Source organism: Schistosoma mansoni, chromosome 4, assembly GCF_000237925.1.
Source record: "Schistosoma mansoni strain Puerto Rico chromosome 4, complete genome".
NCBI lineage: Eukaryota > Metazoa > Platyhelminthes > Trematoda > Strigeidida > Schistosomatidae > Schistosoma > Schistosoma mansoni.
The window spans coordinates 30,496,656-30,509,898 of record NC_031498.1 but is presented as its reverse complement, the minus strand read 5'-3'; the positions used below and the strand labels follow the sequence as shown (position 1 = coordinate 30,509,898).

At 35.2% G+C, this 13,243-nt stretch overlaps 1 protein-coding gene across 1 annotated transcript; it reads left to right on the top strand.

The window, feature by feature from the left end:
- Positions 1 to 6,529: 6,529 nt before the first annotated feature.
- Smp_142810 (putative alpha-amylase) lies at positions 6,530 to 12,866 on the top strand (the record flags this gene model as incomplete). Its single annotated transcript, XM_018797462.1, has 9 exons — positions 6,530 to 6,968; positions 7,024 to 7,330; positions 7,393 to 7,498; positions 7,543 to 7,638; positions 8,226 to 8,347; positions 8,935 to 9,212; positions 10,391 to 10,626; positions 12,141 to 12,310; positions 12,737 to 12,866. The coding sequence occupies 9 exons, from the start codon at positions 6,530 to 6,532 to the stop codon at positions 12,864 to 12,866; spliced, it is 1,884 nt and encodes a 627-aa protein (XP_018652502.1).
- Between the last annotated feature and the right edge of the window lie 377 nt (positions 12,867 to 13,243).

Genomic DNA, 13,243 nt, shown 5'->3' with positions numbered 1-13,243 from the left:
GTTTGAGAATACGTGAATATGTGTGAGTAAGTGTAACCAGCTTTAATTTACACACTGAAATTACCTCATACACTGATTTATCCTAACATATCATTCAGAACTATATGTAATAGTGATAACTAATAGCTTTCGAACGAGTGTATATCATCAAACAACAGTTCCTCGTTGAAATATTCTTTGACAGTCTGTAATCATGTTGGATCTCGTTTTAGTGAATTATGTGAAAGTGTTGGATCCCTAACAGTTATTTCAATAACCATTGACTCATTGTATAAACGAAGTATGGAAAAAGTGGATGAGTCAACTCAGTAAATCGATTTAGATGTTGAGCATACACTTGGTGTGACAAAAATCCTGCTTACAACTCATCGATTGATGGAAGGTAATATCCACTTATACCTCATTTTGTCGTAGAATATCAACACCTATTTTGGAGGAATAGTGATGCTTCCACGAAACGATGATTGTTTCGTACACAATCGCTCACTTTATTATAACTGCAATCCATTGCGTTCACAGAGTTCATCCCTCCTCCTTATTCAGTTCATTCACAGTTAACAGATTGAGGAATTTCTGGTGCATAAATAACATTAAATGACATTACATATATTGTAAGATTGTGGGTTTGCTTCGGTCCGATTTTAAGTATATTACTTATAAGTAACTAAATGTTTAATAACAAATATAATGTGTACCGAGACTCTATATAAACAAACAATGGTTGCAAATTTATTTATGTCTCACATTGGGTTGCTTATATTTGCCAGCACCATCAGAACACACATCTGACTCAGATAGGCAGATATCACACGTTTCGTTCTATTTGGGACTCGTCAGCTGGACGCAACTGCATCTCAGAGTTGATGTTCATTCTGGGACTTGAAACCAGTACTGTTTGCATCGAACGCTATCGCGTTATCCACTCACCTACTGAATCCTGACAGCCACTTGATTGTGCAATGAGGTGAAGTTTAAATTCACTTGGTATTGTTTGGTTGAATCTTCCCATTGATGCTTAGGACTGCAATTGATCGATCTCTAATTTGCATATGAGATACAGGTACATCCAGCTGAAAAGTCTCAAATAGAATGAAACGCGCGTCTTGGATTTCACTGCTAGCCATTATTAATCTTTGTTTATAATGCTTGTGAATTAAGGCAATATCGAGTTAATACATACAGGATGCACATATGACCAATAAGAGACTGATCAATTATAGTCCTAAACATCAATGGGAAGATTCAACCAAACAATACCGAAAGAATAAAAACCATTAGATTAGAACAATATTCAAGGGAATGACAGTCATTAAGTGAAACGCACAAACATACCGACCACTATTGTGTGTCTTATCGAAGTGAATAAAATTTATGAGTCACACTAATATAATAGGATAATAATGTCTCTTAATTGGTAGGTAGGACACATGCAACAGGGATAGTTACAGACACATCAGACCAATAAAACATGGTGGGACATAACTAACAAACAGATACGGGATCGTAGATGCACATTGCTGAAGATTCCCGTAATAGGACGAAACGGCCGTCCAGTGCTTCCAGGTTTTCCATGGCGGTCTAGCTTCAATTGATTCATGATCTCAACTATTAAAAGTACTACAATATCCACAAAACCCCTTATGATAAAGATACTAAAATACTAACCGTTTGACAATCGAATCCTACATCTAATGTTTCTTAAATGACTGTATTTGTTATCACTGGATTTTCGTCACACTTGTAATAAGTTTAACGAATGAATGTCAGTTACATGTTTCCCATCATTCATGCCTGTTTGTAGCCACGATCAAATTGATATAGATAGCAATACTAAAGGACCGATATATGGTTTTGGATTGTTTGAATTGTCATAGTTTAAAAAAATTGTTTAAGTACTACATTCTTCGCATGCATTATATCAATCCAAAGCATCAATCAGTAACTATTAAATTCCTGTTGGTGGACATCCTGTTCATGTATAGATAGTGGATCCGATATCATTGCAAATGACATAATGGAGTGATCACAATCATACACAACCAGAGACATAACTGAAATACAAAGCACAGAACAACAGTAATGATTACTATGATCAGTATATTGTTATGAATACTCCAGATTGTTTTATAATATAGCGTTATGGATAAATAAGATTTAAATCAGCAAATTTTACCAGGGATAACATATGTGTAAAATATCTACAGGTGGTGAAGTTTAATGAATGGTCTCGGTAATAGTAACGATTAAACATTTACTGTTCTTATAATTTTCCTGGTTTTATTTCACGAACAGATTGAGGCAAATTACTCCAGAACCTCAAATATTTACTGGTAAATGAGTTCATATAAAGAGAAGATTTAGAATGAGATCGCTTCACTAGTGATAAAGAGTTACAGACTATGGGTATTTTTCATGGTCTCATAATGAATCCTGAACAACAAACCGTTGACTTCAACTTGATAAGTAAACAACATTTAAAAACTCTATTAGGATATCATGAAGCTTGTACTATTGAATATTCTGTAATACAAACAATTTCAACGATCGTTCAACTGGATGTAGGCTTTCTATCTCACCTATCTTCATCTCACGCTTTACCAATATCGTAAACGGTTTTCTATCTGACTTCTATGTAAGGAAGTTATTTGCTTACAGCATTGCATGATAATCACTGCTACGATTTGTAAATTCTTGTGTATTATCTATCCTTCCTTATTATTCTCTATTATTACTTCCTGGATTTCTGAGGAAAGATTTTGCTATGTTGCCGAATGTGCTGAAAGCAGTTAGTAAGGTATATCGTAAATCTTTCGATTTCATTATGAATGTGGTAACGGAGAGATGTTTGAAATCGTGCAAAATACTATCAAGTGTTATTCTCTCAGATAATAATCATACACCCCGTTTAAATCTTTCTCTATGTACATCTACCGCTTGAACGAGGTGCAGATATATTGGGATCAAAACATACAAGCTAAAGAACAAAAGCTCTACAATATCTCATCGAACAAATACAAAATGCGACGAACAGGTTGGAATAGTGGAAGAAGTAGTAATAATATAATAATAATATCGATTATTGACGTGCTGATACTACTGTACAGAGAAATTATACTGATTAGGTTTGTATAGTTGAAAGCAAAAGTCAATTGAAACTAGACCACCATGGAAAACCCGGAAGCACTGGACGGCTATTTCGTACTATTGTGAGACTCCTCAGCAGTGCGCACCCACGATCCCTCCTCACGGGATTCCAACCCAGGACCTACCAGTTTCGCGCCAGAGTGCTTAACCACTAGACCACTAAGCCGGCATCCTATGGTGTTAATGTCTAACTTCAACCAATCCACGAAGTTTGAGCAACCGTTCACCAATTGTCTTCAGTGGGTTTCTATCTCACAACAGACGTGGTTTGACTCCACTGGTCACTGCTTCTCACTAAAACTCTGGGAATTATCTCTTGAAGTCAGTCACTAGTGAACATATGATTATAATCAGAAGGGGTTTATTTATGGAGATGTAGTATTTGTATAGTTGAAAGCATGAGTCAATTGAAGCTAGACGAAATGGCCGGCCAGTGCTTCCAGGTTCTCCATGTTGGTCTAGCTCCAATCGACTCATGCTTTCAACTATAGAAATACTAAATCTCCACACAGAACCCCTACTTATTAGATTGTGAATTTTATTTTTATAAGTAGTATTTGTAGTAGTAGTATTGCACTCATTGGAAGCAATGATTATAAAAATCTAGAAGAATTGTATATAATTGAATACTTGCATCTAATAACTACAAATTTGTTTACTTCGGCAAATAATTAAAGTCTATGAAGTCATTTAAACTTTAGTACAAATCAATGGCACATAGCAACTCTTGCACATTCATTATTCACATAGACGCATAGAGATAAATTTGTTGTAATATCACTCTGGTACCCATAGAAAGTTACTTTCATGAAAATCTGTAGGTATGTGTCTACACAATAAAGAAAACAAGGTAAGATTATGGTATATGAAAATGAATAGATCAAATCAAACTTTAATACATATTCACAATCACACACATACACTCACATGAGCTGACAAAGGTCACAAAGTCATTCACTCTCATCAAGAATCTGAAATGACACCTCATATCATCTGATCATTGAAATGAACGCATATTATCTACTTTTCTTTGATTGAAGTATATAACCTACTTTAGAAGAAGTGATAACATGGAAAAAATTTAAAAGATTAGCTAATCAGTAAATTCTTATGTCTGGCAAGGATCATTTTGTTTATTACCGCTAAATATTTAAGGTCATCTGCTAGTTGTAATCTAGGGGCATCAAATATCTCACATAAAGTGAATAGTAGATAGATAATGAAAAGGAATGTATGTTGTTTATATTATTCTTATACATTGATGTGAATATCATAATATGGAAAGAACAAAACAACCAACTTTTTCTTTATATCTAATTAGGATGAATACACATAAATGACTCTATAATTCATGCCAAAATATTCATTGGTTTCTGTGTCAACAACTTTGTATCAATTTTAAGCAAAGATGGATAGTGGTTAGCAGTGGAATCCAGTTTGAAGCGTGTTTTGTCACATTTGGGACTCGTCAGTTGGATGTATATGCATCTCAGAGTTGATGTTCAATGTTGGACTCGAACCCAGTACCGTTCACTTCAAACGCCATCGCGTTATCCACTCATCTACTGAGTCCTGATAGCCACTTGCTTTTGCAATGGGGCAAAGTTTAAATTCACTTGGTATTGTTTGGTTGAATCTTCCTATTGATGTTTAGGACTGCAACTGGTCAGTTTCTAATTGGCATATGTGCATACCGTCTATCTGGTATATAAACCGAGTATGTTTGGAATAAATGATTCGCATGGTGGAAGCTCTAAGTGGTGCTCTGGACTCAATTGGAAGGGCTAGGCAGAGAATGGACCAATAAGGAAGCTAGGCTTCTCATACCGATCGAAGTGATTGATTTGGCACAGTGCTAAGATTGGATAAGTCGTATTCCGATTGGTGGATAAATCACGTGATAATAGCCGGACCTACAATCATAACGATTTGAATACGGTCCTATTTTTTATAAAGTCATAACACTTTTCATAGATATGATCAATATAATGAGTATCCAATCGATTAATGATTACTTTCGGAAAGAGCAGTTTATTGTAATCAAATAATATGTAGTCAGAATTTATGATTATATCTTTACTACTGACACTGATGAAACGCATATTGTTTTGTTTCAAAGGAAATTCAAATGAAATGAGAAGAGAATTCAGCTTCATTTCGTGATCTGCTTAGTCAATGATCATTTTCAAGAAGGTATAACACAAATGACTCGATATAAACAAGATACCATTCAATATGAAACGGAAATGGTGAATATGCCACTTTTAGCTATTTTCAAACGTTGTTTCCTGTTAGTCAGCATAATGGACAGTGGCAGATAATGAATGATTATTTGTCGTAATCATCTGATTTGTAAGTCTATTAGGTTGATGATCTCAAACACCGGTTTACCAAATTTAAATCCGACACAGACGGTTGACAGATATACTGCAATTTACTCAAATTCTCAAGTTATTTACGTATCATTCACTTATGTTTAAACCTTAAACATTGGAGGTTTATTGTGCTAGTCATAAATGTCACTGTACAATATTTTCTCGAAGGACGAGCTTCAGAATGTTTTGTTTTCAATTTGTTCCTCACCCTTCTCTTACCCCCCAAAGTGAGGCGAGTCAATTCACGATTATTATGCAACTTTCTTCGACACATGACATAATGTAATCATCGTCTTATTTTCAACAGACTATTTTATTATTGAATTAACTATAAATGCAGTTGTACAACTCGAGCAAAAAGAAACACTGCAATCGTTGATCTGTCTTAATACTTCTTCAATGACACCATGGGTTACTTTCGTTATTTATTTACTTTCAGTATGAGATTGTGATGATTGATATATCATGAATGGATCGATGTTAGACTACCGTTGAAAAGGTGAAAGAACTAGACGACCGTTTCATCCTAATATGGGACTCCTCCTCAGTGCTTATGTTTTCAGTGTTCACAGGCTTATACAGTTCATCTATATGTCATCGATATTCACCTGCATAATTCAATTCTTCTTCTTGTTGATAAGTAATTTACTGACTTAAAATACTTTTAAATAAGCTTGTGTAGGATCGCAACTACAACAAAATACATTGACTATCTTTGTTGAAAAATACCATCGATTGTGTAATTATTTTAACCATTTAAAAACGGCGTTTCTCTGTCAGATACACACACACACATAGAGAGAGTGAAAGTTACACTGTACAACACATTCACCATTCAACTATCCAATGATAATGAGAAGATAATGAGTTGACTGGATAGTTGTTCATTCCATTTGATAATCACATCATTACTGTATGTTCAAACACAGACATTATTTAGAGAGAGGAATGGTATATAAAGAGAAACACATCATTAGAGAGCAAGTAGATATCAGAAAAAAATCAAGAAAATGACCGATCGTCTACTATTTATGAATAATTTTAAAGATCCAGAACAGAGAACTGAAAGAAATAAGGTTGATGTGGAGAATGGCGAGCACAGCCATTCAAAGAACTTGGACAAGACGTTCAAAGAACAAGAAGATGCAATGAGTTGTTCATCAAAATCACCTGTGCATAAATCTCAATTAGAGAGTCGTCTACTCACACGTGAAGATCTGATTAATTTAGACAAAACTGAACCACATTGGAAATATATTCGAATAGGATTGTTAATTGGGTTTGGGATTCTATTTTTGGGTCTTTTAGCAGGATGTATTGTTTACATAATTCTTGGACAAAAATGCCCATCTGTGCCCAAATTACCATTTTGGAAATCAACAGTTGGTTATTGGTTAGATGTGTTTGCATTTAAAGACTCTTCTGGAGATCTAATTGGAGATTTAAACGGTAATGAGTATTAGTGTAAAACTTCTATCACTCAAATGACTCTTTTTCTACATAGGACTCACATCTGAAGTAGATTACATCAAAACTGTAGTTGGTGCAGGATATGCGATATTGGGTCCTATTACTAAAGGATTTTACACCAATTCACACAATATGCTCGGATTAGTGGAAGATTACAAGGAGTTAGATGAGGCAGTTGGCACAATGGATGATTTTCGTGTCTTTTTAAAACGATTTCATAAAAAGGGTGTAAAAGTCATCTTGACATTCAATTTCAATGCAATATCGATCAATCATAAATGGATCCAAGAGAACAAAGTGGAATTGACATTGTTCAAAAATTCTTTCAATAAAAGAGTAAAGTGTTTGTCTTACTTCCATAATTTCTTCATATTTTATTTTTAATAAAGATATCACGATACAGTAAAGCGATCAATGTAGATATCGGTGGTCAGAAATTTTATTCTGTATTTGGATCACCGAATGTAGATCTAGATTTAACTTCTGTCAAAACACAGAAAGAAATATATGTAAGTTTCAATGAATACATCTATGAACTCTATTTCCGATATAGAATGTGATCGACTTTTGGATGAAAGAAGGAATAGATGGAATTCTTCTGGATAATGCTGCCTTTTTTGTTGAAGGAAAAGAAGAAACACAGAGTAGCGTAAGTCTATGAAACTTCAATGATATTTCTTTTGACTCTTTTTGATGTAGGTTTGTTCTCTGAGCTGGATAGTTCGGTCGTGAAGCTTTTATCATTCTTTTGAATGACATTATCAGCACAAACTTCGGGTAGAAGTGAAGTGTTTGAATTTTTCCACATGTGATTCACAGCTTGTCCTGCGCACCTCGATGTTGATTGGTTCTTATTGACGTTAAATCTTCCATTGTTTATTTCTTTGTTTTGGTTGTATCTCCTATTGATTTGATTTTTGTTCCTATGATTCTGCATAATTTTCTTGATTAGTTGATAAATTGGATTGATTTCAATGTGCTTGTTTATTGCTAATTGACCTGAGTACCAAGCTTGTAAACATTCTTTGGTGTTTTTGGAAATGCCTCTGTCCGAAATCTCCACACTTTGTGCTGATGATGTCGTTCAGAAGGACGATGAAAGCTCCACAACCAAACCATCCAGCTCAGAGAACAAACCTACATCAAAATCACTCGCCTGAGCTACAAATCTTCTCCACCATTTTTGATTCTTGATTAACTGTTCTCTTTCCTTTTTTACTCTACTTGTTTATTTAGCTCGGTTCAACATGGTTGGAAAACTGTCCAAATTCTCAAATATATGGAAATGAAAGTGTGAAATTTGTTGAAGGTGTAAGACAAGAAATCAACAAATGGATTAAGGAAAGTGGAAGAGAAAAGTAAGTTCGTTAATGATCATAAAAGTTGTTGAGTTGGTCAGTTAAATCAAAGTGGCAATCGGAATTCCACCAGAGATAGATGCGCAGATATTATCTGCTTTAATGTAAATAATCAATGATACTTTCCACTATCTATAGTGCTGTGTTATCTCGGTGGTGTTAAAGTATCAGGTAGTCAATAGTAATTCGTCTACTTAGAAATGAATGAAACTACATTTTTTAAACAAGCAGCAGATGGTTGAATAACTTGGAGGGCTCAATGGAGGCATAGCTCACTAAAAAAAACTATCGAATAACAGAATTATTAAATCCACAATAGGACAAAACGGCCGTCCAGTGATTCCAGGTTCTCCCTGGTGGTCTAGTTTCAAATGACTCACGCTTTCAACTATAAACCACAAATGATAATTTGTGTTTTCTTGTATTTACATTGAACAGTGAACCATTCAATCATTGATTATAAAATGTGTTGCTGAGTTAGTTGTTACCCAAGCCGTTGATGTTATACTTAAACTTACTGAATTTCATACAGTTTATACAGATGATCTCAGAAAAACTTGTTTTTCTATGTACAATATATTCTACAGGTTGTTGGCTGTAAATTCAGGCGATACAGGTTGTGGTGTTGGTGATAATCCGGATCCAATGTTAATGTTCAGAGATGTGGCTGATTTGATAATCAGTCGTGAATTCGTTTTCGAAAGGGGTGGAAGTGGATCCCGACTAACATTTAACAAAACAGAGATACAAAAATATTCTACGTATTCAGACTCTGATAAAGATAAACTAGGATTAACAACAAGTACTTCAAATAATCCAACACATTCAAATATGAATCAACTTGCATTAACATTATTATTACCAGGTATGTAAACATGATTTCAACATTTCTTAACATGGTTAAAACTATTGTTCAATTTTGAAATTCTAGTCATCTAATGCAGAATGCCAGGATGCCAGCTCAGTGGTCTGTCGGTTAAGAGCTCCCGCTCGAGACTGGTAGGTCGTGGGTTCGAATCTCGCGAGTTCGGGATCGTGGATGCGCACTGCTGAGGAGTCCCATAATAGGACGAAACGGCCATCCAGTGTTTCCAGGATTTCCATGGTGGTCTAGCTTCAATTGACTCATGCTTTCAACTATGAAATAATGCATAATAATCTATCACTAAATACGAATTCATAGTTGTAAGACACTTCGCAACAGTATCGAATGACAACAATTTATTTTAACAAGAGATTATAATCATAGTTACTATGTCTGACTCATTCAAAACGAAATGGAGGAACTGTTATTTGTGAAGTTTATACTTGAAACGAATTGACTAAACATGGTAATGAGTGTTCAACTTGACAAACACTAGAAGATGTCACGATGAATGATTATGAAAACTGATAAGTGTGGTTAATTGAACGCTATACTCGGATCCTAAGCTAGTCTCGTAACCCCCAAGCTAGAACTACACAGCAACTTCAACACGAGGGAGAAAAGGCACAAAATATGCGCAAAGCACTTTACTCCAAAGGTTCATTCATATACAGAGAATATAGGGTTTTTACAGTATTTTAGAAGTCCTTCGGTTTTCCTGAAAATTCTGGAATGCTACTAAACATAATAGTAGTGTAGTAATCAGTCAATTAGAAACTCTACATGTGACTTTTCACCTCTATTGAACTCTGATTGAATAAAAGGCTTCTTAGTGTTTCCTGAGCTTGTCATCTCCCTTTCGAGAAATTTTATGGATCATCCCAACAAAAACACATTTTCCAACTACCTACAATTCTGATTACAGAACATTAGTCCAACTTTCTCTGAGGATCTCTTTAGGTAGACATTTCATTACGACTGATGATTTTCGTACATTTTAATGGTATTTTGTACTGTGAACACAATTTTCACATTGTAAATTCCATCATGAAACTAATCAAGAAGTGTGCAATCTGTAATCACTCACAAATCATTGAAGCAATTAGATAGTGCAATGTGTTCAATTCACTCAATTACCATACAATATATCCTTCACCAATATTTACTTACATTTATAGGACTACCAATAATTTATTATGGAACTGAGACTGGTATCAATGGGTTGAAATTATTTGCTATTCCAAAGAACTTGTATCCAAAAGGGAAATTATATAATAATGAAGAGGGATTTTGGTCTACACGATCTCATTTACCAATGCCATGGGATTTCAGTGGGAAAAGATTTTCGGCAACATTAAATGACTCTACTTTCGGTGACTATTTGAATGGTTATGACAGCAAGGAAAACGTTGAAGTAAGTTATATTAGTGACTTTCATACATTTATCCATTGACAACTTGTTATCATAATGTGCTGAAAATGTTTACTTATTGAGAACTATCAAGTGTAATACAAAATAACTGATGGACTTTAATCAATATCTGTAGATTACTAAAGCATGGTTGTAGATGGCGTCGAGTCGCGGTTGACTCTGATCACCGCTAAATGAAGATTACGTGTGACGCATCGACTTGATTCCTTCTGTAGGCCAAAACCCAGAAGGCTGGTAATGGTCCAAATAAGATATGTTTGCGGGCGATCTCGTAGTATCAAAAGGATACCGAGACGTGCCAAAGTTACAGGCGAAACTACGGAGTGTAAGCTCGTCCGTGCAAGGTCACAGGCAACGGAGGAAAAAGTGCATTTGGTACAGTTGAACAAACGAGTACAATAAAAAAATCACTGGTACAATTGGTTATAATAATAATTGTTTCCATTATACCAATCGCCTCCTCGTAGTAAAAGTAGGTCGCTACAAAGTAATGATCAATGATGGTATTATTGAGTCAAACTATTCATCATCCATAATGAAATTATGAAGAGTGTTTATAGTATTCAACATCCGTTCACTCAACATCAGTTATGATGACAATGTGAAATGGGGAAAGGTTGTGTGAATTAGGAGTTGAGAAACTCAATTTTACTTCATCGCTACAATGCCTGTAATATGAGCTTAACGGACATTGATAGATTCCAGGAAAGGATACTGGAGTTTATGTTACTGAAACGATGTCACTTCATACAATGTTACAACTTGAAATGATTGGTGAAATAGTGCAAACAGTTGTCGAATCGGTAAAATGTGACAAACCAAATGAAACTCTGATTTCAACGTAAAGTCATGAGTGAACTCACTGGGTAACCGGCCTAATCTCCAACTAATTTCGTTAGGTGTATTTCTAATTTTATTGACATACGAGCCTTGTTTGTTATTGAACGATTTGTAATAATTATCAGAAAGGGGTTTTGTGGCGATTTTAGTAATTTTATGTAGATGAGATCATGAGTCAGTTGAAGGTAGATCACCAAGGAAAACCTTGAAGCACTGGACAGCCATTTCGTCGTATTGTGAGACTCCTCAACTCACTGACAACATTGGTGAATGTTTGCTCAATTTTGTGGATCGGTTGGAGTTAGACATTAACACCTTTGGATGCCGACTAGCTCAGTTGTCTATCGGTTAAGTGCTCGCGAGCGAGACTGATAGGTCCTGGGTTGGGATCGTGGATGCGCACTTCTGAGGATTCTCACAATAGGACGAAACGGCCGTCTAGTGCTTCAGGTTTTCCATGGTGGTCTGGCTTCAATTGACTCATGATCTCAACTATATAAGATTTGTGATAAGTTGACAGATTCTTCATTTGAAATGAATACCACATGTGACAGCATTTATTTTGGTTGATAGAAATAGTTCAGTCATCTAGTACTATTGTAATGCAAACAATTTAACAAATCATTCTGAATGTGACAATCTTTTTCTCTTTGAAGATTCAACTTTCTGAAGGGAATGTTCAATCAACTCTTCATCTCGTTAAGAAATTGGTAGCTTTACGTCAACATCATAGTATGAAATGGGGAGCGATGGAGCGAATAAGTTTTGGTAAAGTAAGTGATTTCAAAGTTCACTTTTTCTTAGGTAGTTTGCCCACTCAACCACAGTGAGTTAATGCTTATAAGGAATATTCAGAGTCAACAATCGTATTATTCATTAATAGTTACCATGATAAATTTCATGAGAGATAAGTGATTCTTTAACTCTGTTGATTCATTTCCTGATGTTGAATTCAACCATCATCTATTCGTTACATAACTATATATGGTATATACATCCATAAGATTTTTCTGGTTAGCGTATTTTTAGAGGGTTGGTTTTCTACGGGATGGGGTCGCTAGCACCATGCCCAAACCTCCTCATTTACCCGGGCTTGGGACAGGCAGTAGCCCTCGGAGGAGGTACAGGAGGAGTTATTGACAATATTAAGTGAGAAACTCATTTCAGTGAGCAACTTGTTTGGAGTTGTTTAGCTAAAGATTCATTAATCACTATGTTGAAACAATTGTTTTAATATGTTTACTTATTCCAGGTGGTTATTTCATGAACAAGTTAAGGAAAATGCTGTTCCTTCATTCATTAATGCCATTCGACATGGGGACTTGAAGCAATACAAATTCTACGTTATTGAAGAAACAGACATAAATAATGTCCAACCATGATTTTCACGAACGTAGCCCATGAAACGAGTCTATCAGTCTCAAGGAACACAGCTTGTTGATACAGTGTAGATAGAACTCATCTCATGGTCGTTTAATTAATTTTACATGTTAGATAGATTGTAATGAAAAGTGCTTGGATAAATATCACCTTATTTATGTAACTAATCGTTTGACCATCTCCTCATTTAGATAGTAACTGATTACTGTGCTCAGTAGGGATAGTTTCCTTAGGATATGTTTACTACATAGTTTGTTGTTAAGTGCACCGCTGTTGACTCCATTCAAACTAAACACAGTTCTGATCATCAAAGTATTTGAAATTCATTCCTTTCAGCTTATCTATTAGTTTCCAAACTACCTTGATGCTCCATAATTCT